The sequence below is a fragment of the Podarcis pityusensis genome (genome assembly GCF_964106645.2).
Source record: "Podarcis pityusensis genome assembly, chromosome: 2".
Classification (NCBI taxonomy): domain Eukaryota; kingdom Metazoa; phylum Chordata; class Lepidosauria; order Squamata; family Lacertidae; genus Podarcis; species Podarcis pityusensis.
Window position 1 is genome coordinate 48,790,973 of NC_138029.1, and position 25,084 is coordinate 48,816,056.

At 40.4% G+C, this 25,084-nt stretch overlaps 1 protein-coding gene across 12 annotated transcripts in view; it reads left to right on the top strand.

The window, feature by feature from the left end:
• The window catches only part of TENM2 (teneurin transmembrane protein 2), a 696,995-nt gene that overhangs the window by 616,230 nt on the left and 55,681 nt on the right, over positions 1-25,084 (top strand). For all 12 annotated transcript variants that reach the window (XM_080995195.1, XM_080995200.1, XM_080995203.1 and 9 more), the window contains 5 exons: positions 2,074-2,220; positions 14,390-14,600; positions 15,280-15,399; positions 22,899-23,160; positions 24,228-24,495. In XM_080995195.1, the coding sequence (XP_080851321.1) occupies positions 2,074-2,220; positions 14,390-14,600; positions 15,280-15,399; positions 22,899-23,160; positions 24,228-24,495 (1,008 nt within the window). The remainder of the gene's footprint in view (positions 1-2,073; positions 2,221-14,389; positions 14,601-15,279; positions 15,400-22,898; positions 23,161-24,227; positions 24,496-25,084) is intronic.

The following is a 25,084-nucleotide window of genomic DNA, read 5'->3' on the forward strand; positions in this document are numbered from 1 at the left end:
TTTTATTTTACTTCATCACAGTAAACAAGCACATTGTTTAGATGCAAGATATGTGATGTTATCTCCGATATTGTGCAGCTGTCATAACCAAGAGGCACCATCCATATTCATATTTATTATTGCTTCTGGCATTAAAACTGATTCTTTTGGATTTTTGGTCACAATCCTGAAAAACTTATGTGTAATTATGCCAATGTCAGTGTGACTATTTTTTGAGGCAGAGATTATAAAATAGCATGATCTGTATAATAATTAAGGGTCTTGGATATTCCCGTTATAGATCAGATCATGTCCTTTTGGTTAGCTTACGAGCCTTTGATCTGTATCACATTCATGCATCAAATGCCATCGCATGAATGAGAAAATATATTCCTGAAAGAAGTTGCTCAAACACTCTTGTTCCTGATTCCTATTCTCTATGTCGTTGTTTTATTGATCAAAAAGTACAGGTCCTATTTCTTCTGAGATTTTTTTACCTTCTGGATACTGAGTGCCAAAGCCTTCCTATTATCCATTAATATTTTGCTTTTCTGTGTGGTCAGAATTGTCTGTACACATTTGTATGTTCAGAACAACGAAACATTTAAACAGAACTACTCACTTTACAGATCATAGGGACCTACTGAAATTGTTAGCTTCCATGTAATTCCACATGTCAAAATAGTGCGAGATCATTAATAAAAATCCAAACCCATTTAAAAAGTGTTCAGTGAAATGGAAGAGAGAACAAGTAACTATTCACTTCAGTTCAATTTTTAATTCATTTTTATGGTTAAAGAGTCAAAATACTGCTTGTTTGTAGTATGTTAAACTGTGGCTTCAATGGGATTATATTTCTTTAGTTGGCACTGAATCATCATCTCATTTCTGAATCTTGTATATATTGTAGCTGTGACCCAGGAAGGCTTAAAGATATTGTTTAGATTTAATTTCCCACTGAATTTCTTCATGCAACAGCTTTGCTTGGCTGTGCTAGACCACAGCTGTTGATGGGTGGTTCTGGTGCACATAAATCACTTTCTGCTGCGTCACAAGCACATTCTGTGATCCTGTGGTTCTAAGTTCCAGGTCAGTTCACTGCGTTAGTGCAACTCCACAAGTCATGACATTCCATTGCCGCAGGGGTCACCGCTCCACATCCATTAGTGTTGCAGCTCAGCAAATTATGCAATCAGAACACAAATTACTTTGCCTCCAATTTGTGAAAGGGGTTTCAGCTATTAGATGTTTTTAACCTTCTTGTGTTTTTGTACAAGGGAGGCTGCAATTTTTACTGTGACATGGTTACTCCTGAGTAGTTTGGTTGTAGCCTTTGGCTGCTGCAGAATTCCAAGTGTGTATATTAAAAATCCAGGGAAATCCAAGACTTAAAATTAGTTGAAAGCAAGGAAAGACACCCTCAATAATTTGGAGCCCTTAAATGATCTCTGCGCTATTTTAAGGTAGCTTTGCAGGTAATAAGATACGACACTAAGTAGAAGAACGAGTGCACTCATTTTCCCACCCATAACCATATTTTGTATAAAGTGCACATTTATTTTGAAATGTGGTTCTATTTCAGAGTTTTGTACAAGCCCACAATCTAGGTTATAGAACTGTGATATAGCAAAAATGCACGTGGATTAAATTTCCTTTTATTGAGATTACACTTGTCCCCTAATAATTTATAGATACTTGCAGCAGGAATCCAACCACAGTCTCAGATTCTTTGGGGGGATGCTTATATAAAGCTAGTAACATGTCATAAAATTATAGATATTCAAAAGTAAAAAAAATAGGAATAAGATCTAGCTGCAGTAGAAGCTTAATTCTTTTTTGCTATTAAAATCAACCCTAAAGATACATTTATGACACTGAAGACTACATGTGTTTTTACGCATTATTTCTCTTTTGCCTTCTACTTCCCATAGTCACCCTCTAAGCAAAAAGATGTTCCTTACACCAGCAAGCATGTTTGATACAGCCTTCAGCTTTCTTTTTGAGTGCACAGTAACATTGTTTAATGTGCCTTGAGCATAGAATCTTAGTGCAAATAGTATTTCTTGTACTTATCTTCTTCATTTCTTCAACCAGATGGCTGCCCTGATTTGTGCAATGGCAATGGGAGATGCACACTCGGTCAGAACAGCTGGCAGTGTGTCTGCCAGACCGGCTGGAGAGGGCCTGGATGCAATGTTGCTATGGAAACCTCCTGTGCTGATAACAAGGATAATGAGGGAGGTGAGCAAAAGTCTTCCAATTCCCAGCCCCTAAAGAACAGAGGGTTATGTGCGGCTTCGTCATGAGTCATTTTACTAGAGAAAGACCCCCTCTCCTACTATTGTCAAGTGTTGTTGTTACATTTCCTTCGAAACAAATGAGATGGAGAAAGAAGAGCTCTTGTGGGGGAAATGATGTGACCTTAAAGACTTCTTTTTAAAATGTAGAGCTTCATTCATCTCTGGTGAAACTAAGGTTTTTGCTGCCGGAGTTTACAGTTGGGAATTGTATGGTTTAGAACTTTAGGACTCGGTCCTGTCTTCAGGTATGCACCCTTTATGACCTTTAAGTCCAGAAAAGCAGCCTGCACTACACATTATTCAAGCAAAGACACAGCTGATTAAGTAGGGTACTTTACAAAGTACTGTAAATATTTGTTAGTGCAAAGATGACAGGCAGAATCTTAGACAAAGATAACACAGGAAACTTTATATTCTGCGTTCAGAGATGCAGTTGAAAAGCCAGCTGCCAATCACCTGAAATCATATAGGACATCACATGTTGGCAGATAAAAAGATGGTTAGGCTTCTGAAGCCTACAAGGGGCTTCTGAAGGCCTGCCGATCGGGGTGTGTGGAGTTTTGAAGGCACTGCACACCTGGCTCCTGAAGTGCTGCGGATCAGATGTCTGAAAGCGCCGCACAGTGCTCTTTGCAGGCGGCTTGCAAGAGCCCTGAGCTGTGCTTTAAAGTCCTGCTGATCAGACAATTTTAATCCATATTTAGTGTTTCATTTTAGCACCAGAGTGGATTTAGGGCAGCATGACGGGTTCCCTCACACGGTGCACAGGGGGTAGGGGGGTGCCTTCCCACCTCCTTCCCAATGCCACCCCTGTTAGCATTCATCCTGCTCCTTCACCCAGGGTTGTTTTGGCGAGGGTTCAGTCCCAGGATCAGTCAATATATTTCTCAAACCTACCAGACAAGCAAAAAGCACTGATGCAATGCATTATAATTTGCTTACATTTTAAGGTATTGAAACAAACCTTGGGGACATAGATCTCCCCAGAGCTATTGTGCTAACTGTACTTGCCAGAATTGCAAACAGGAATGGCTGCCTCCAAAATAGCTATGTAAATAAGAACAGAATAATTGCCTTGGTGGTTCAGCCCATAATGCCATCTCTTGCATTACTCTGGGTTCTAAGGCATTCAGCTTGTTACCTCTGGAAATGTCATAAACAGGTCATAAAGGCATCTCCTTTTCTTTACTCATAGTATCTGATAATCAAGGACCATGTTCCCTCTTGACACAGAGGCCTTACTTAGAAGTTATGTGTAATAGGTTTATCATGCCTATTGTTCATGGATTTGTGTAATATTTGGCCATCACCAGATAATGTAAAAATGAATTCTTTGTGTGAATGATATCTTCCATGAGAAAAGGCTTTCTATATAGTCTGTCCTGAACCTGTCAATTTCATTTCCATCCATTTATCATTTCATTTATAATTTCAGCTCTAACTAGCCCTTCCCCAAACTGACAAACTGAATTGTTTATTGCAATAGAAATAATTTATTGCTACTTCATTTGAAATATTGAATACTTAACTTGACATTTGATCAAAAATAGTGGATGCAATGATGTCTAAATCTCTCAGTGCCACGTATGTTATTGTAGAAACATTCCTTTCCAAGGAACCTTTTCAAAAATTTGATAAAAGTAGACTTCAGATCAGAATTCATAAACTTTTCATGAAGTCTTCAATACAGTACCTAGTGCCATGTGATAATTAACAAAACTAATTGCCCTGTTAAACATTAAATATTTGCTCAGCATTTTCAACTAATAAATTTCTCCTTGTCTTGTCATCATCTCAAGAAGTATTTCTAAATGTTTTAATAAAAACCCTGATGCAGCATTCCCAACATGAAAAACTATTCTAGGACATCAAGATACGCCTTTGAGTAAGTTTGCCAAATAGCTTCAGTAATTATGACCAAGTACTCAGAAGCCATGGGAAGAGGAAATGTTCTAATCCTAGAAAAAATGCAGAAACTACTACAACAGAAGCACACAGGCATCTTCTCAGTAGCTGCCTCATGATTATGTAAAATATTTATCCTGGAGGCTCACCTTCACATATACCCGCAGCTACATGCCACTAGCTCTTTTAATAATCCGCTTCTGAAAGTATTTTGAATGTATGTCTGAAGGACTTGCCCAATGTCACAGAGGAAACTTGTGACTGAGCCAAGAGTTAAAACCAGCCATTCTTTCTGCTACTCCGAATATCATTTTTCATCTCTATTGGAGCTGCTTTTTCTAAATTCTTTGGGCGTTCTTCATAAGAGAGCTCACAGAAATCTTCCGATTTCCATAATAGAGCTTCACCTCTCCATTTGTCTCTGCCTGCTGTGACATCCCCATAACTGTTGAATTTGAGTTACTTGTGACCCAATACTCGTTTGTTCTTGTAGTCTGTTTCCTTACTCCACACTGCTGCTGTGTTAACAAATTTTCATGCTTCTTCTCCCTTCAATATTTTTATAGGGTTACACCACAGGGTGCCCTTGACCAGAATTTCTCCATAATTGTATGGCTGTTGGCAATTATCTTTAGTGGAAAACAGTGATAATGTTGTACTTTTAAGCATTTAAAGAAGCTAAAGTGTTGTTTACTAGATTTTCTGTCTGCTGGCTTGCAGGAGGGGGCAGGATGCCCGGTGGTTTCTCTCTTTGTGCTTCCTTCTTTGTGTTCTTATGTCCAGCTGCTACAGCCTTAAAGGCAGAAAACTGCTCACAAAGGAGATACATAATCAAGGATGCTTTTGGTTTGCCATACAGAGATTATTAGTTAGAATCATACCTTTAAGTAGTCTCTCGTCTTTATAAAGGCAGGGTCATGTTCAGCCTTACATGTGGCATAAATCAGATCCAAGGTGTAGAAATGTCGAACTAAAAGAAAAAATGCCATTCTACTAAATGTTTATAGAGTGAATTCTAAGCTTTCAGCAGGTTATCTTCAGGTCGGAATCTCTGTAGGAGTTAAGTATAATTATTTCTGGTATGCTTTTGCTGTCCTGCCCATGGAAGGGAATTATGTATTCCTAATTATGGATATCTGCTAGTCTTATTAATCATACAAATACAGCTGGACGCAGTGAAATCTCAGTCACATACTAGTATTCTGTTGTGGTGGTGGAACAAAATTTAAGTACCTTTTCATATAGAAACAAAATAAATTTCTGTGCCCAGGAGAAGAATGGCGCAGTATATGTGTCTTATGAAATACGGTATTTGTTTCTGATTTCATTAAACTGATTTTTTTTTAATATATAAAGTGTGTGTATGTGAAAGGTGAGGCTTTTTATAAAATAATTTTCCAAAGGTGGCAGTCTAATTAAAAGATAGCGTTTTCCTGAGGCCAACTCCCTGTTAAAGGCTTTCATTCCAGAATCCTTTTTTGGTTTTAAAAAGATGTTTGAAGTCCATTAATTTACTCTATGCAGCATCCTTTAAAATTTAATCCCTCTTCTAATCAAGTCCTCAGTAGTCTAAATAACTGTTAAGTATCTTTGGTGGGGATTATGAACAGTTATTCAAGATTAAATGACGAATCTAATACTCACAGTACTGTGATTAAATCTATAAATCTCTCAAAATGGCACATATAACCATTTAAAACACCATGACTTAATTCAGAGAATTAAAATATTTCAAAACAAGATTCACAAGATAACAAAAGGCTAAAAGTTATTATCAAGTACAGACTTTTCTGGATTTCCAATGTTAATAGCAACAATTAGATTGCTTGCAAACCTTGGGGTTATGTGAACTGCAAAATCCCATGTGCTTTTGGCTGGAGAGAGAGTCAGAGTAATGGTTGATTTCTGTTTGAATCCAAGGCTGTGGTTATGGTGGAAGCAACAGAGTTTTGGGGTGTTAATGCTGTGAACCCCTCCATCATGGGCTCAGTTTGTATTGTGTGTAAATAAAGACCCCAGTCTCCACTGTACCTCATTCCAAAAGGAAACACAAACTGTAGGTAAGCACCAGGAACTCCCGGATTCTAGCACCCCTCAGAGATTGGGGTGGTGTGCAACAGTATGTACATATAGCATTAAGCCAGAAACTCAAAATATTTCTCATCACTATTTTAGCTTGTTGCAATTATATTCCTTCTCAGTACTGAAAACTCTACCTATTAAAATCTACCTAAACTTTGGAAAGTCTTGACAAATTTTTGTATAATGCAAAATGCCATTGTGAAATGTCCATAGGCATAAAACATCTATATATATGGCATTGCCCATTTACTTCTATTGCCAGCCTGATATCCCAAAATCACAGAACACACTGGTATAATAGCTAAGAGGATTTTCTCCAGGAATTTGGGATATGGCATATTCTCTCTTTCTCTCTCCCCCCCTAAGCCTATCTCCCACTCCTACTGCCTCTACGCATATGCGCGCGCGTACACACACAAAATTAAAAAGAGTATCTCATTATTTATGTATAATTTACAGGCTCTTGCTCCTATTTTTGGAAAGTCTCAAACCAGCTTTAAAAATGGAGGGAATATCATGAAATTAAACATTCCATCAGTGATTAAGACCTAAAATCAATAATTGATCACATAAATACTCATTGAAACAAACAAACAAACAGAAACCCCTCCTTTTTATTATTACATCTTGTTTTGGTTTTCAAAATATTGCACATCATAGAAAATACTATTCAATATGAAGGAAAATATACCACTGAAGCCCAATCTGGAGCAGCAGGTTTCCCAATTTGTGTCTTTTGCACAAAATGATATTAGAGGGGATTTTTGCATGGTCTGCTGCACAATCTACCAGGGGTTGGTTCCATTTCTCACTTAAGCCTGTAGCTGTAAATTAACGTTTTCTTCCCTTCATAGGTAAATTCACTTCTAGAGCAATACTGTTTCTGAACATGTTTGCCCTGTTCATATATTGGAATGTAAGGGTGTGTTTTTAAGTTTCTTAGAACAAATAATTTTGGAACAAAAAGGGGGGAAATGGGAAAGGGGGAAAGTGGATCCTGCCCTTCTGCAATAATTATTTGGACAAGCTTTGCTTTTATAGAACAGTGACTCCTGTGATTTGATATTTCATCAGGCCTGTGATAGTTAAGATAATACAAGTATTTCACAGCACAAAAGCAAATCATGTAATTTAGCTTGCCTCATCAAGCTTTGCCACAGCAGGGGTCTCTAATTCAAGTCAGACAAAAGATTTATAAGGTTCTCAATACAAATACCCACAATACCTCAGGAGATAAAAAGGCTCCCTAGAGCAAATACAATAGACCTGGTTCTCAAAGGCATCTTTTAAATTGCTACTATAATAAACAATTGGTATCTGTTATTGACAGTTTTAAATATGTATAAAATATAGGCAGCATCTGCAGCAAATATGGTTCTTCGCATGAGTCACTAAATCCTCATTTGCTTGTTTTTCTAACTTAAAGAAAATATCTTTTATACTTTGTAACAAAGGCTTTGCACTTCTTGTCTTCCCAAACTGTTACTGACATTAACTTTATTGATTCTGGCAATGACTCAGTTGGGAAAGCAGCTACAGAGGACATGAGTGCAGTAGAGCTAGTGCTAGCATTTTCAAAAATTGGCACTTGGCACTTGCAACCAGTTGAGCAGGCCCAGAGGTTTCAGCTGATCATTTTCAGGGACCAGGGTTGTGTTCCAGGCTTCCGGTTATCAAAAAGAAAAGAAAAAGAAAGAAAAAGGGAATACATCTATTAGGGTGGCAATATTCAGGAGACATAAAGCAGGTCACTCAAACAGTGGCGTCAGTTGCCTCCTCAACTATGCTTCTGTTTCTTGAGCATCTACAGGTAGCAGGCAATGTTCTCTTTTGACTGAATGAGCATTGTACCTCCATCAATACCTGCTATACTTACTTCTTTACAGGACAAAATATCCCCTCCGCTGTACTTGGTCATGTGCTTAAACAACAGCCATCATGCTATCCTGTAACAATCTGTAATCTTATCCATTTATTATTCCTCGAGTGGCCACTGAGACTAATGAGAGAAATGCAAGTGTTTGTATGCATTCAGCTAATTTATACAAAATCCTCTTAGATACGCTGAACAGTAGCCACAAATATTTAGCAAGTTTAAACATCAAATAAATACTTCTCATGACATGTGGCTATTAGCCTAATAACACACTACGAAAGGGGAGTTTTAATGTTTTACTAGATAATAGCCACTAACTGGGGACTCTGGGTGGGCAGCCGTTGCCATGTCTGTAGTGGTACAGGGAGGCTGCCATCTTCCAGTGTGGCTGGGGGAGGTTATGGCTGGCGCTGTCCACCTCCAGCCACATCAGGGTAAGGGCGGACAGTGATAACTTAGCCAGTTGGGGGCAGGGGCTTGGAGGCTGCAAGCATCCCACCCCTAGCCTTTTTTTCACCCACTTTGGCTTAATCTGTTGATGGAGGGGCCCAACTGATTTACTGTCTCTCACTGGGTCCCTTTGATCCTTTATCCTCTTAATGGCCCATTCCCCTAGGCAGTCACCTCATGAGGAAGCTAGCCTGTCTTAATTAGCATTTAACACTTTCTAGATCCAGGGATTAGAGTTGTCTGTATCTTAACACCCCAAGGCTTGATTAAATTCTAACACTCACTGAATCCAGGGATTATAGGTGTCCAGTACCCACAAACTCATAACAGCCGAAAACTGTGATAATCATGTAATTTAACAACAACTCACAAAACTGTGGTTGATAATACAGGCATCCTGCCATTAGTTAGTCAATTAAAACACAGTGCGCTAAAAATCATCAGTTGTTAACCAACTTACTTGCCAAATTGTCTCTGTAAATACAGGTGGTTAAGATGGGAAATAGATTAGAAATACTCTAGTTATTTCCTGATTAAAGTCTTTGGAAGAGTAAATTAAATTGTCATAGCTGGTATATCTTTTGCTTATCCAGAACATTCCAGCTTCCCTTAGGAATGCTTTTCATTGACAAATCTGATGATCAGGTCATGAGTTTGTGGAAGCAGCAAAGCAAGGAGGAGGAGATGCTGTATAATCCCCTGGTTTAATGAAAAGACAAGTATGAATTTGCTGCAACAACGGGACCATATTTATATACTGGTATAATCATCACTCACATTGAGTTCAGTAGAGTTAGCCACTTGGGATAGTTGAGTTGAGCTGTGTTATAAAGCAGATAGAGGTTCTTCATTATTTCAGCTTCCATTCCGGATTATTTACTGCTGCAATTTGACAAATTATCTTCCTACAAAACCACTTTTTGACATAAAAAATATAAATTCCTGACACGACAAGCTTTTAGAAAGGGGATGAACAAAAGCTACTGCTTTTAATTTATTCCATTGTAGTCTTATATTAATGTAGCCTTCCCTAAAGTTTAGGGAATGTTACATGAGATACTGTGTGCATGCATTCACATACAGATGCATACATTATATGAAAAAATTAGTTAGCCTATATTTCATCATTTTTTCTAATATTATTTCAATTATTTATTTATCATATAATTTCAATGGCACTTAACCTTCATCAAGGTTGTGTGTGTGATTTTCTGCCCCAGTGAGATTTCCAATGTATGCTGAGTGGGGACAGGGTGTGAACCACAGGTAATATTTGTGTCTCCAGTGTCAGATGAAGTGTGCTTGACAATACCCAATACTCTAGGGGGGGGGGGGGATTTACTCAGAAGAGGCAGAATTTGTCTCTGCTGAATGCTTGATCTTGCATATTGAATAAACAGCACCATTTCTGTTCTTTTCATTAGCTATGATTTTTATTTTCTGTTGCAAACAACAAAAATATAATTTAAAGTGAAAATATTGTAAAATATTGTAAACTGTCTAGAATTATTTTTATTACAACTGAAAACAAACATAAACTAATGTTAGTGAATTTGGGGGGTGTTTTTCTATCCCATTAAAAAACCTTCAAGGAAACTGCCATTGATTAAAAAACGGTTCCCAAACAACATTATACAGTTTCTGCCAGCCTGTTGACACTTTCTTGATCTTTCATGGGGGGAGGGGGGATGATGGGGCTTTCTAGCATTGGCTGGGGTAGTAAATGCACGCCAGTGGCAAAGTGTGTGTGTGTGTGTGTGTGTGTTGTTTCTGGAAGGAAAATGGTAAGTGACATCTGGCTAAATTTTCAGGATGTTGTTGTACAGGTAACAATTTGTAACAATGTCCTAGAAGTGCTACCCTACAGGTCTACTTATGTGTAAATTGCACAATAATATGTGTGCCTGGGGTAAGGTTTTAACCCCAGAAAAATAGAAGGTTAGGCATAGCAGTGTTTGCTGAATACCAACATATTTGAATTTCGTTTGTAAGACTATGTGATCTATATTTTATCTATAACATATTAGGTTTTGAGGTTTTAACATCTTCCCTTTAATATTCCAACTTGTTTATTAGAATGTTAGCTTTCAGGTTTTCCTAGGTTTATTTAAATGGAAAATGAGGTAAACTAAATGTGTATTTTATCTGTTAAGCAGAATAGTAAATGTATAATTCTTAAGCTTGGAGATAGCCTTATTTTTCCTTTCAAATAAAGTTATGCGAAACTTAAAAGTGTTACCTACTCTCACTAGCAAATATTGCTTCAGTAAAATATATTCATTTGTATGCCTCATTACCCAGGATCAATACAGTGATAATACAAATGTATACAGTGTAATATATAAAAATGTGAGAGTGTTTGAATAATTGGTGTGACTGTAGACTTTCTAAAGTTCTTCAATATTACATTTTCCTTTGTGCTCCCATTTGCAAAGCAATCTTGTGCTTGGTTATTCTATTGTAATCCCACTGCGTTCAATAGGATTAACCCCCTAGTAAGTGTGTTTAGAATTGCAGCATTAGAGTTTCAGAAAGACTTGCTTTTGCTAATGCTAGACCTGAATGTGCTTCCCTAGTAATGGGAAATTGGTCAATGGGAAATGGGCATTTGCACTTTGGATGTTTTCTCTCCAGGTAAACTTGATAACTTCTTTGGACATCTATTGTAATGTGTCCTGTCACCGTGTACATTACATTATCATAATTTCAAACAGATATTTGACAGTGTGCTGAAATTGAAAGGGCTTTTGTGTTTCCAAAGCATCTAATCTACATATATAAAACAAGCAAAAACATGAATATGCATCATAGTTGAGCAGTGCCAATTTCTATGCAGTCGTAGGTTTGGAACCTCCAGCCTGTGGGTCAAATTGGACCCAGCATGGGTCCCACTTTGGCCTATAAGACCAAGCACACCCACCTGTCCAAACTTTGCATCACATCAGGTGTGGGTTAGTTGCAGCCAACCCCTACAGAAAGCTGTATTTAAGTGATGGGCAGCGGGTTCAAGTAAGTATGCTGCATTGTCTGCAAGACTGAGTTCTCTGTTGATCATGCAGCAGATCCCTATAGAAACAGCTTTGCCAGGCCTATGCTCAGCACTGGGGGAGTGCTGAGCACAGGGCTTCCAAAGTGCTTTGCACAGCCAAATGCCCCACTGCCAGCTCTGCAAACTCTGTATTCAGCACCAAGCAAAGGGCTAGCAAAGACCCTTGTGCTATGTTAAAGTTTAACATTAAACCAGCTCCCTCCACCCTGCCCTCCTCTTTTAAAAAAAACATCCAGTCTATTGATATAGAGTTCTAAAGAACTTGAAAGCTTACTTCTTTTCTTTTCTTTACTTTTTGGTTGGCCTAATAAAAGTATTGCCCAGTCAGAGATTTTAGATTTTTTTTTATGTGGATTCTTTGTACAGACCTAACCATGAAACCTATAGTGTATTATTCTTATGTAGAGGTGTGTGTATATTTCAATTTAGTATCTAAGCAGTGATATTCAGGTTTCTCACTGATATTGAATGGAGGCATTTCTAGCCCCCCTAGGTCCTGAACTGGTACTTCAGAACAGTTTGATTGCCTCCTTGATTGTTTGCGAGATAACTGTAAGATTGGCAGTGACAGGGTAATTTACTGAAGATTGCAATGTCAGACTATATCCAAGGGGGCTCGCTGGCATGAAGATGTTATTCACATGACTGACAGGCCACTGGGAGATTGGTGTGCCAATTTAAAGTTCATGGTGTCGTCAAAAGTGTTCAGCCGCTGCAGCCCATAATCATGCAACTTGATGAGGTCATTATAGGCATAACATATTCTCACCCCCATAGACATAGCAAAACACACACACACAATAGCTTGAGCAGGTAAATATAAATTTGCGGAAAGGGAGTAATTTCTATCCTGTGTCTTGCCTTTTTGATTCTTTAATGTATTGATAGGATTCTCTTCTCTCACAGTTGCCTGAACAAAAGCACTGAGCAAACTAAAAGCAGAAGACAATTTTCAGTCTGTAGTGGTAGAAATACAACAAGCCTAGGAAGGATATCAAGGAAAAAGTGTTCAGGCTTTAATGGAAAAACTGTCTTGAATTATTATTGGAACCCAATTATTTTCTCACATTGATTATATAAAGTGGGTAGCAAATGGACTGCAAAGGATGGGGGTGGATCATCCTTGCTCCATGACAGAAACAGGCTTCAAGATGAATGGGGATCCTAACGTGTAAAGGCTGCTGACCTTAAAAGAAAAACATCTACAGCTCAAACAACAAGGAGAACTAATCAAGAACTGTTTCATTTTTAATTTTTCTAAGAGATTGCATTGTCCATGGGTAATAATACCAACACAGAAAAGGTCTACAATAAAGCCCACGCAAGCTCAAGCAGAGTATTATTTATTTCTTGAACTTATAGCCCAATCCACCACAAAGTATTGGGACAGATAACAGTTTATTAATTATTCTGCCCTCTCCCTGGATAGCCAACAAAATTCAGTTTGGATAAATTTCTCATCCCATTTGCAAGGTGTGAATATTCAGCATTTAGCAGATTTATGAGTGAAAAAACTTTCCAAAGTTATGGGGTTGCCAGTAGTGGATGGTGCATTGGGGCAGCAGAATTCACCTGACCTCTGGTGAGTCATGTTGCTGCTGCTTACCAAGCAGTGGTGGGGAGGGGGGAGAATGGCATGTGCACACACACCAGCTGAAGCACCAGATTGACTCCATTAGTGTGTCTAAACTAAGCCACTTATTTCTCCTCCTCTACCTCTCCATAAGCAGCATTAATGCAACGAACCTGAGATCAGGTAAGCGCTGCCACCCACCATGTCATCCACTACTAGCAGTCCTTGAGAATTTCCTCCACACATGTTCTTCCAAAACAGTTTTGGATTAGGGCTCGCCCTATCAAGAGGCAGAATGAGGCAGCCACCTAATGCATCAAATATTGAGGGGTAGAAAGTGGACAAGGTTCTGTGTGCTACTTTACCTGCCATGCCCCCTAACCTGGTTTACTGTCCCAAGGTGCAGGGGAGGACTTTGTCCCATTGCCAGAATCAGACTAAGATTCAACTGTCAATCTAATCACCTTTTATATATGGGGTGGCAGTGGGTAGGGGGTGACATCATCTTGTCCTGTGCCCCAGACAGAAAAAAATCCCTATTTCTGGTTGATCATAAATACAGTAATGTTGTCTAGGACACCAAGACAGCAAACACCATATATGAAACAAGGGGGTAGCAATAAGTTAGTACAGCTAATATATACAACGTATATTATTTTCAGTATACTTGTAATTTCATTGTATGGAAATAACTAAGCACTACAACCAATCTGGGGGACGCGGGTGGCGCTGTGGGTAAAACCTCAGCGCCTAGGACTTGCCGATCGCATGGTCGGTGGTTCGAATCCCTGCGGCGGGGTGCGTTCCCGTTGTTCGGTCCCAGCGCCTGCCAACCTAGCAGTTCGAAAGCACCTCTGGGTGCAAGTAGATAAATAGGGACCGCTTACCAGCGGGAAGGTAAACGGCGTTCCGTGTGCTGTGCTGGCTCGCCAGATGCAGCTTGTCACACTGGCCACGTGACCCGGAAGTGTCTGCGGACAGCGCTGGCTCCCGGCCTATAGAGTGAGATGAGCGCACAACCCTAGAGTCTGGCAAGACTGGCCCGAACGGGCAGGGGTACCTTTACCTTTACCTTTTACAACCAATCTGAATGCTTGCAGACGGCAAAAACATTGGGGCTACTTCTATCCATGAATGAACAACTACAACAACAGCCTGTGTGTTTTTGCTTTCAGATGGCCTTGTTGACTGCCTTGATCCAGACTGCTGCCTCCAGTCGACTTGTCAGAATAGCCTGCTATGCCGTGGTTCACGTGACCCTCTAGACATTATACAACAAAGTCACTCTGGTTCACCAACTGTAAAGTCATTCTATGATCGAATCAAGCTTTTAGTGGGGAAAGACAGCACTCATATAATCCCAGGAGAAAATCCCTTCAACAGCAGGTAATGGCCAAAAATATGATTTTATAGAGACAGGGAAGTACTTCTGACACAAGTTTTAATAATGGCTTAACATGGATTGCTGCTTTTAGAAATGATATTCTTTTCCATCTTGAGGTAAAATCTCATTCTAGGGGCTTCCTCGTGATTTTCTAACACTGTCGTCAGGATGCTTGCTTTCAACTCTAGTTCCATATAGGCATAAACCCAGAATACTTTCTTATTCTGCATTGAAATGTTAAGTGAACCAAAAGAATAGCTAAGTGATTGAAGCCAAGATGACCTCAATTTAAATACAGTCAGTTCAGTTTTTGAATGGCACCATTTTCAAATGTTTTGGCTCCCGGACGCCAAAAACCTGGAAGTAAATGCTCCGGTTTTCGAACGTTTTTCAGAAGCCGAACATCCAACACAGCTTCCGTTTTGAGTTTCCCTATTTAATTGAGGCTTCCGCTTTCAGTTTTCGGTTTTCAAACGTCTTGGAAGTTGAACAGCCTTCCGGAACAGATTATGTTCAAAAACCAAGGTTCCACTGTACATTCCTGTAGTCTGTTCCCTGAAACTGAAGAGATCAGAGTCAAGAGTGAATGTGCATTTGTGCAGGAGTAAACACATCTAGAATAGTATTCTTTGTTCCCAAAGAATCTTTCAGAACTGACATTTAATTGCATTTCTTTCCTAGTCTTGTATCTCTTATACGAGGTCAAGTGGTGACTACAGATGGAACTCCACTCGTTGGAGTCAATGTGTCATTTGTCAAGTTTCCCAAGTATGGCTATACCATCACTCGCCAGGATGGCACGTAAGTCTACTTGCTTCCTTCATTTAGTGTTTGCCCTGTTTAGTATGCAGTATCTGTGCAGATTAACAGGTGGTGCTATCTAATGAAACCATGTGGTATTATGTATGGAATTCCTACTGGGCTAAAGAGCTTTCAAGGAAACAATAAAGTAATTTTTCACATGGCATTTGAATACTAACTGAAATAAATATGAAAGGGCTGACTTCTGAAAATAATGTGTTAGCAGTCGAGCTTATTTTCTCAGAAACTCTACTGTATCTCTGAAAACATTTGTGGGCTACAGCAATATCCAACTGAGACCAGAAATACTTAATTTTGAAATTCAAGGAAGGATAACATTCATATGGGGGGCAGTGAGTGGGGTGGGGAGTTCTTTATAAAACAGTGTGTTATCTTAAAAGTTCCTATTTCCCCCTTTCCTTTCTGAAAATACACTATCTTCAGAGTTTCTTGGGGGCAGAACACAATCAAAGGAGTATAATTGAATATACTTAGACAGTTTCCTGCTGCGTGAAGAAGTGTGTCTTGTTTTCCTATTTATCATCTGATTTGAAGTTCACACAACTTCAGCGCAAACAAAATGCAACATGTCACGCTTTACCTAATTTATTGGATATGGCAATAAAATAATACATCTCTGAAAAAGGCATTGTGACTGTTTGCAGCAGTATGCACTCATATAAAATAGTTTGAATTGGAATAACTAATCAGAAACCAAGCTGTGGCTAGGGGGCGGCTTCAAGTTGCTGTTGCACAGCTGCAGTACTAAGCTTTCCAGGTTTTATGTAGGACAAATACCACAGTAACCATGGTGGTTCAGGGCTTTGATACATTACATTGTTCCATCTGTATCTTTGCTTCATAGAATTTTGTTTGCTCAAAGCTACCTGCCATTCAACGTTTTATAGTTTCTCATGAATGCATTCGCATTGTTTTTCAAGGATTATTCACAGGAGCAACATAGTGATAGCTACGCCCCAGTCAGTGCTTTACCATGTTTCACAAACCCATGTGCATTCTTTTTTTCAAGGGCTGTTAACAGCAGCTCCATGTTCACAGTGGAAATTCTCAAAGTTTGCATTAGAATGCATCCTTGAATCAAGAAAATGAATATTTGGACTTTCCTATGTATACATGGGGGGAAAGAAACAGCCTGTTAGGCAAGCTACTTGTCTCTGTTCTGAAAGAACTCAGAATTTTAAAAAAGCAATTCAGAGCCATATCCTTAACAGTTTTTTTTTTGGGGGGGGCGGTTAAAGAAGGAAGCAATCTTGTTTGAAACTAGTGCTTTACACTCTCCATTTCTCAGCTTTGCTGATACAAACGAGAGAGAGCATGCAGTACAGAACAGTATTGCTTCCTGGATTAAATGATGGGAGAGAATATGACCTCTCCAGTTATGGCAAGTATTTGGGAGGGTTTAGCTCTTCTCTACCAGATGTCTTCACCTCCCTTGGAAAGCCAATCTCTCATTTTGAAAACCACAGGTTTACTAGGTTCATTAGAGGAAATGTTTAGTGTTTTTAAATTCTGGAGAGAAACATTTTCTTCATTTTGAAATTGATCCAGCACAGAGAGCAGTCATGCAAATTTCCATCATTGCTCTCTGCCATCTGCCACAACCTAATGAAAGGATGGCTAGGATTAAATCACAAAAACATTTACGTGGAATCTGATAATATTTTGTATATGTCATCCTGCATACTCATTTAAGACCATCTCTGTACTACTCTTCTAAACTATTATAAAACTTTCATGATTTCCTCATGGAACCATTGGAATTTGTGTGAGGGTGCTTAAAATTATTTAGTGGAGAACCTTATTGAACTGTCATTTTTAGAGCCCCCAGAAGGGAAGAGGAGTCCTAGTATTACAAACATTGTTTCAGGCTATACATACAATGCATATCCATATTGTATCATTAACTCCACTTTGATCTTTGCATGAAGGGCAGTACAGTAGTACCTTGGTTTGCAAACGTTTTGGATTACAACCATTTTGGATTACAACCACGTCAAACCCTGAAGTGTGTGTCCCTTTTTTTTGGATTACAAACCTTTTCTTTTGTTATTACAACCAATTTTGGGGGGGAGGCCCCACTGGCGAAAGCACGCCTTGGGTTACAACCTGTTTTGGTTTACAACCAGACCTCCGGAACAGATTATGGTTGTAAACCAAGGTATCGCTGTATACAAAAATATGTTGTTGTAATTACTAGGCTATATCTGCATCTATGACTTCTATCATGAGAACATGTGAACAGCAGATAAGTAAAATACATACACACGTCTCACATTTCTTCTATAGAAGAACCTTTCTGGATGAAATCCAACATTCTGTTCCCACAGTGACCAACCAGATGTCCATAGGAAGCCCACAAGCAGGACATGAACACAATAGCACTATCACATTTTTGATCCCCAGCAGCTGGTATTTTGAGGTGTGCTGCCATTGATACAAAAATAATAAAACCTTCATTACTACTAATAATTGATACCCTTGTCCTCCAATAATTTGTTTGATCCTTTCTTTAAAAGCCATCCAAGTTGGTAGCCACCACTGCAGTCCCAAAGTTTAACTATGCAATGTGTAAAAAATAAAAAGCTTGAGCCTTTAGTGTCATTGGCTCGGTGCTGTGGAATACGCTGTCACTAGACATTCAGCGGGCAATTCTATGCCAATTTTTAAACGCCTGCTGAAAACTTTTTTTATTCTGCCATGCCTATGCAAGAAATTAAGAGTACATCTCTCAAAATGATGCTTGTTTTTAGCATATTTGTTTTTAAATTGCTTTTAATCTTTGTAATGCTTTTATTGTATGGTTTTTTAATGTTGTAAACCACTTTGATATGTTTTGTGATTTAGCAGTATATAAATGCTGCTTCAAATAAATCCTTCAGTGGATGACCCTTTGTTCTAGTATTATGAGAGGAAGACCATATCTTCATCTACTTTCCCTACACCATGCATAATTTATACATAATTTTACATAATTTTTCCCTTTCTCCCTTTTTTCTAAATTAAGTATGTCCACATGATCTCTCTTTATAGGGGATTTGTTCCAGCCCCTTGATAGCTTTGGTTGCACTTTTTCACCTTTTCCAGCTCTGCAATATCTTTTTTTCCAGTGCAGCAACTAGAATTGTACACAGTATACCAAGTGTGGTCACACCATATATACTTACTTACACTGTACCACATTTGCCATTTTAATGCAATTTTGAAGAGCCTCACAATTACTATCTGTTTTTAGCACCCTGATTAATTTGGTGTCATCAGCAAACTTGGTCACCTCACTGCTCACCTGTAATTTCACATTATTTATGAACAACTTAAAAAGCACCAGTTCCCATACAGATTCATGGGGGCACCCACTTCCTACATCTCTTCATCATGAGAACTATTTGTCCCTTAGCTAGTAACTGTTCCATAAGAGGATAAAACCTGTCCTGTTATCATATGACTGTCAAGAGACTATGGGGAGGAACTTGATCAAAAAATTGTTGAAAGGTCAAGTGCACAGTGTCTACAGGATCACCTGTACCCACATGCTTATTGACACTCAAATACACTGAAAAGTTTGGTAGACAAGACTTACTTTTACAGGAGCCATGCTGATTCTTCTTTAGCAAGTCTTGTTCTCAGGTGAATATCATAGGAGGCAGTGAGTTGCTAGTTTTTACTTTGTCAGTAAAGACTTAGAATTCATCTCATCACCACTATTTTCAGGTGTTCTTCAGACTCCCCTTCTGAGAATGTTAGATCAGGCACAGGGATTTCCCCACATCTTTTATTATTATTATTATTATTATTATTATTATTATTATTTATTTGTACCCCGCCCATCTGGCTGGGTTTCCCCCAGCCACTCTGGGCGGCTTCCATAGAAACCAAAAATACACTAAAATATCACACATTAAAAGCTTCCCTGAACAGGGCTGCCTTAAGATGCCTTCTAAATGTCAGGTAGTTATTTATCGCTTTGACATCTGATGGGAGGGCGTTCCACAGGGCGGGCGCCACTACCGAGAAGGCCCTCTGCCTGGTTCCCTGTAGCTTTGCTTCTCGCAATGAGGGAACCACCAGAAGGCCCTCGGCCCTGGACCTCAGCGTCCGGGCAGAACGATGGGGGTGGAGACGCTCCTTCAGGTATACTGGGCCGAGGCCGTTTAGGGCTTTAAAGGTCAACACCAACACTTTGAATTGTGCTCGGAAACGTACTGGGAGCCAATGTAGGTCTTTCAAGACCGGTGTTATGTGGTCTCGGCGGCCGCCCCCAGTCACCAGTCTAGCTGCCGCATTCTGGATTAATTGTAGTTTCCGGGTCACCTTCAAAGGTAGCCCCACGTAGAGCGCATTGCAGTAGTCCAAGCGGGAGATAACTAGAGCATGCACCACTCTGGCGAGACAGTCCACGGGCAGGTAGGGTCTCAGCCTGCGTACCAGGTGGAGTTGGTAGACAGCTGCCCTGGATACAGAATTGACCTGCGCCTCCATGGACAGCTGTGAGTCCAAAATGACTCCCAGGCTGCGCACCTGGTCCTTCAGGGGCACAGTTATCCTATTCAGGACCAGGCAGTCCTCCAAACCAGCCCGCCCCCTGTCCCCCAAAAACAGTACTTCTGTCTTGTCAGGATTCACCTTCAATCCATTAGCCGCCATCCATCCTCCAACCTCCTCCAGGCACTCACACAGGACCTTCACCGCCTTCACTGGTTCTGATTTGAAAGAGAGGTAGAGCTGGGTATCATCTGCATATTGATGGACACCCAGTCCAAATCCGCTGATGATCTCTCCCAGCAGCTTCATATAGATGTTAAAAAGCATGGGGGAGAGGACGGAACTCTGAGGCACCCCACAAGTGAGGGCCCAGGGGTCTGAACACTCATCCCCCACCACCACTTTCTGAACACGGCCCAGGAGGAAGGAGCGAAACCACTGTATAACAGTGCCCCCAGGTCCCAGCCCCTCTAGACGGTCCAGAAGGATGTTATGGTCGATTGTATCAAAGGCCGCTGAGAGATCCAGCAGAACCAGGAAACAACTCTCACCTTTGTCCCTAGCTCGCCGGAGATCATCAACCAGCGCGACCAAGGCAGTTTCAGTCCCATGGTGAGGCCTGAATCCTGATTGGAAGGGATCCAAATGGTCCGCATCCTCCAGGCGTGCCTGGAGTTGTTCAGCAACCACACGCTCAATCACCTTGCCCAAGAATGGAAGATTTGAGACTGGGCGATAGTTGGCCATACTGGCCGGGTCTAAAGATGGTTTTTTAAGAAGCGGTTTAATGACCGCCTCTTTCAGCGGATCTGGGAATGTTCCCTCACAGAGGGAAGCATTCACCACCCTGCAGAGCCCATCGCCCAGCCCTTTTATTAGCCAGGATGGGCAAGGATCAAGGAGACAGGTGGTTGCTTTCACGCGTCCAAGCAGCCTGTCCACATCCTCAGGGGTAACGGATTGAAATTGATTCCATGCAACTTGACCAGACAGAGCTCTAGCACTCTCCCGCCCTGGCCCTGCTCCCACGGTGGTGTCTAGCTCCTTCCGAATATGAGTGATTTTATCTGCAAAAAACTTTGCAAAATCGTTGCAGGAGATCTTGGGGTCTTTACAATGCCCCGGTGGTAAAGGTGGTTCCGTTAAATTGCGAACCACCTGAAAGAGTCTCCTGCTACTATTTTCTGCACATGCAATAGAGGCGGTGAAGAAAGTCTTCTTCGTCGTCGCTATCGCCACTTGGTAGGCTCGACGCTGAGCTCTAACCTGTGTCCGGTCAGATTCGGAGTGAGTTTTCTGCCACCGACGCTCTAGCCGTCTCAGCGATTGTTTCATCGCCCTCAGCTCCGAAGAAAACCACGGGGCTGTCCGGGCTCCATGCAATCGGAGAGGGTGCTTCAGAGCCAGACAGTCGATAGCCCTGGTTAAGTCCACATTCCAGCGGGCCACCAGGGAATCAGCTGAAAGGCCATCAACATGGGCTAAAGCATCCCCTACCACTCTCTGGAAACCATTTGGATCCATTAAGTGGCGGGGGCGGACCATCCAAATTGGTCCCACCTCCCTGCAGAGGGGAAGGGTCGCGGAGAAGTCCAGTTGCACCAGGAAGTGATCTGACCATGGCACTTCTTTTGTTTCACTTTTACTTAGTGTCAGATCACCCACGTCACTAGAGGTGAACACCAGGTCTAAGGCATGTCCATGACTATGAGTTGGGCCAAACTTATTCAGGGACAGCCCCATGGAGGCCATGCTTTCCACGAAGTCCCGAGCGGCCCCTTGTAAGGTCGTGTCGGCATGGATGTTAAAATCCCCTAGGACAACCAAACTAGGTGTCTCCAGGAGAAAATCCGCCACGACCTGAAGCAGCTCGGACAGGGAATCCTTGGTGCAGCGGGGAGGTCGGTACACCAAAAGGAATCCTGTACTGCCCCTATTGCCCAACTTCCAGAACATGCACTCAGAGAACTGGATCTTCCCAGTAGGACGCCTGGTGCAAGCTAGTGACTTCCTAAAAATCACTGCAACCCCCCTCCCCGCCCACATGACCTGGGTTGCTGTGCGTAAGAGAAACCTGGTGGGCAAGCAGCGGCAAGGACAGGCCCATCTGCTTCCTCCAACCAGGTCTCCGTCACACATGCCAGGTCAAATCCTCCATCCACAATCAAGTCGTGGATGGCAGTGGTTTTATTCATCATTGACCTGGCATTGCACAGCAACACTTTCAGGTCATGTGGGTTTTGAAGTGAAGATAGATGCAAGAATCTATTAATCTTCTCTGCGATCTCATGCGTTGTAAATTACTCTGTGCTCTGATTTGAAGGGAAGGATGAGCTACGAAAACTTCTAAATAAATATGTAAATTTACTTTTTTTAACACACTCCCTTGTTGTTCAAAGGTTCAGCTACATCCTAAACTTTTTGAATCAGTGTATATACAGCACTACAGTCACACCAGCAACTACACATTTTTTGCAGGATATTGCATTATACCACAGCCCCACCTTGTACATATACCGTATTTACACAAATGTAATGCGCACCTTTTTAGGCCAAATTACGTTGCGGAAATTAGGGTGCGCATTAGATTTGATGGGGCATTTACATTTGCCAGCAACTACTTTTTTGGTTTCAAGGTTTTGAAAATTGAGGCGCACATTAGATTCAATAGTGCATTAGATTCACATAAATATGGCAGTGTGGGTTGATGGTTAATATGATGTGCCACCAGTGAGCCAACTGTTGTTGATCTGGGTATAACCTAAGACAGCAATTGCCTCCAGCAGGTCTCGATCATTCATTATTCTATACTCTCCTACATTTCATTGTCCTAGCCTTACCAGACCTGGTGACCTCAAGATGTTTTGGACTACAACTCCCAATCTCAGCCAGCATGACCAATAATCCGGGGGGGACGGGGACACCAAGTTGGTAAAGGCTAGCCTATTCCCTTGTCTCACTCTAGAATTATTCCTGATGTGGACTTCAAAATTTCCTAGGTTTGACTTGATTGCGAATGGTGGAGCATCTCTAACTCTACACTTTGAGCGAGCACCATTCATGAGCCAAGAGAGGACAGTATGGCTGCCATGGAACAGCTTCTATGCCATGGATACACTTGCAATGAAGACTGAAGAGAATTCCATTCCTAGCTGTGATTTAAGTGGTTTTATCCGACCTGATCCAGTTATAATTTCATCTCCACTCTCCACATTCTTCAGTGATGCTCCTGGCCGAAACCCCATTGTTCCAGAGACTCAGGTATCAAGCATGAATGTAAAAACAGCCACAAGCAGGTGATAGTGCTGAAAGTGTGAAGGGGGAGACACACATATCCAAATACTTCAGAATATATAGCAGGCACAAGTATAGCATGGCTGGCCAGGGCTCACTGGCATGGGGAGACACTCAACCCTTCGCATATGAGGTGTTCATCAAACACTAATATAAGTACAGCAAATGTTGCTGCTGCATAATGTGCAAATCAGATTAAAATCTTTAATTTGGACTTGAAGTAGTGAAATACTTGTCTAGACATTCTTTGTGGCCATTTCTGACATTGCATTTCTGAACAAAATTGGGTACAAAACTTCTGGAGGCCAAAGTCTTAATCACATCCATAAAGACAGGCATGAGTATTTCATGTACATAGAATTATTGTAGCAACGAAACAAATATGTGTCAGATTTGTGTCTGTCCTTGCTGACAAATGTGCATTTCCAGTAATAGGTACCTGATTCTACGCTTGCATCTGTTAATTCCCCCCCCCATATACTGCTTTTTAAAAATACACTTAGCTTTCTTTCTTGATATTATAGATCAAGTACAAGTCAAACTAGACATAATTATAGCAGACCCCACTGCTATAATTAACTAAAAACAAACTGATTTTTCTTCCTATAAGCAAGGATTCATAAGTAATATGGGGCCCTGTAATCACCTTGATTGCTATTATTATTTTGCTGATGTTTTCCCCGTTTGGGCATTCATATTGTTTAATGCTTATTGTCAGAGGAAGTTGCAGGTTCAAATACTTACAGTCTCTAGTGACCTTCTTGCATATAACTAGCAATATAACATGTGTTTCCTATTTACACATCTACCAGAAGTGTGTTGTTGTTTTTTTAAAAAGAAACTATAAAAGTGACCAAAATATCCAGAAATCTTACTTTAAATTGGGTCATTGCAGGAAGGCCAGATTAAAACATCTCAGCAGCAAAAAGTCATCAGTCTTGAAATAAAACACATGATATATCTTTTTTTATTTTATTTTTTAAAAAACCCCTCTTCCAGTGCATATTTGAAGTGTGCTTTGCGTTCTCACTCAGGTTCTTCATGAAGAAATTGAAGTCCCAGGCTCCAACATAAAACTCTGCTATCTGAGTTCCCGTACTGCTGGATACAAATCTTTGCTTAAGATCACCATGACACAATCACTTGTGCCTCTGAACTTAATTAAAGTACATCTGATGGTTGCAGTGGAAGGACATCTTTTTCAAAAGTCATTTCAAGCATCTCCCAACTTGGCTTACACTTTTATTTGGGACAAAACGGATGCTTATGGCCAGAAGGTTTATGGGCTCTCAGATGCTGTAGGTAAGCCATCAGATTCACATTTTGCAGGTTTTAAGTATTGGCTGTTATGCTAACAGCAGTATCTTAAATTTCATCTGGGGAAAAAAGCCATTACAGCATAATTGATGTCATATGTGTCCTTTGTGTGTTCAAAGATAATACTTTGCTTATTTATTGATTTATCATATTTGTATTTTGGAGGAGCTTAGGACAGTTTACATGTTTTCCTCATACAGTGAGCTAGATGAAGTTTAGAGAGAACTTCATTAGGCCACAACTGAGCTTCATTCCTGAACGATGCATTGCATCCAGTTCCTAGTTTGACTTTCCATCCACTACAACACACGAGCTTTCTGGTAAAAAATATACCGGTATATGTAAGGAACTCAATGTTTTAATATATACTCACAAAACTGTTTGTGTGTGCATTAAAAATATATATTATGCACTGTGCTTACCACAAGAAATATCAGGAAGCCAGTGTGGACTGTGGCTTTTTTCTCAGTAAAAGTGCAGTGGCAAACCTGTTTGGTACCGCATAATGGGTGAAGGCTTCTTCAGATTCCATAAATAACTATTACAGTAAACAATAAATGGGTTCATGTTAAAT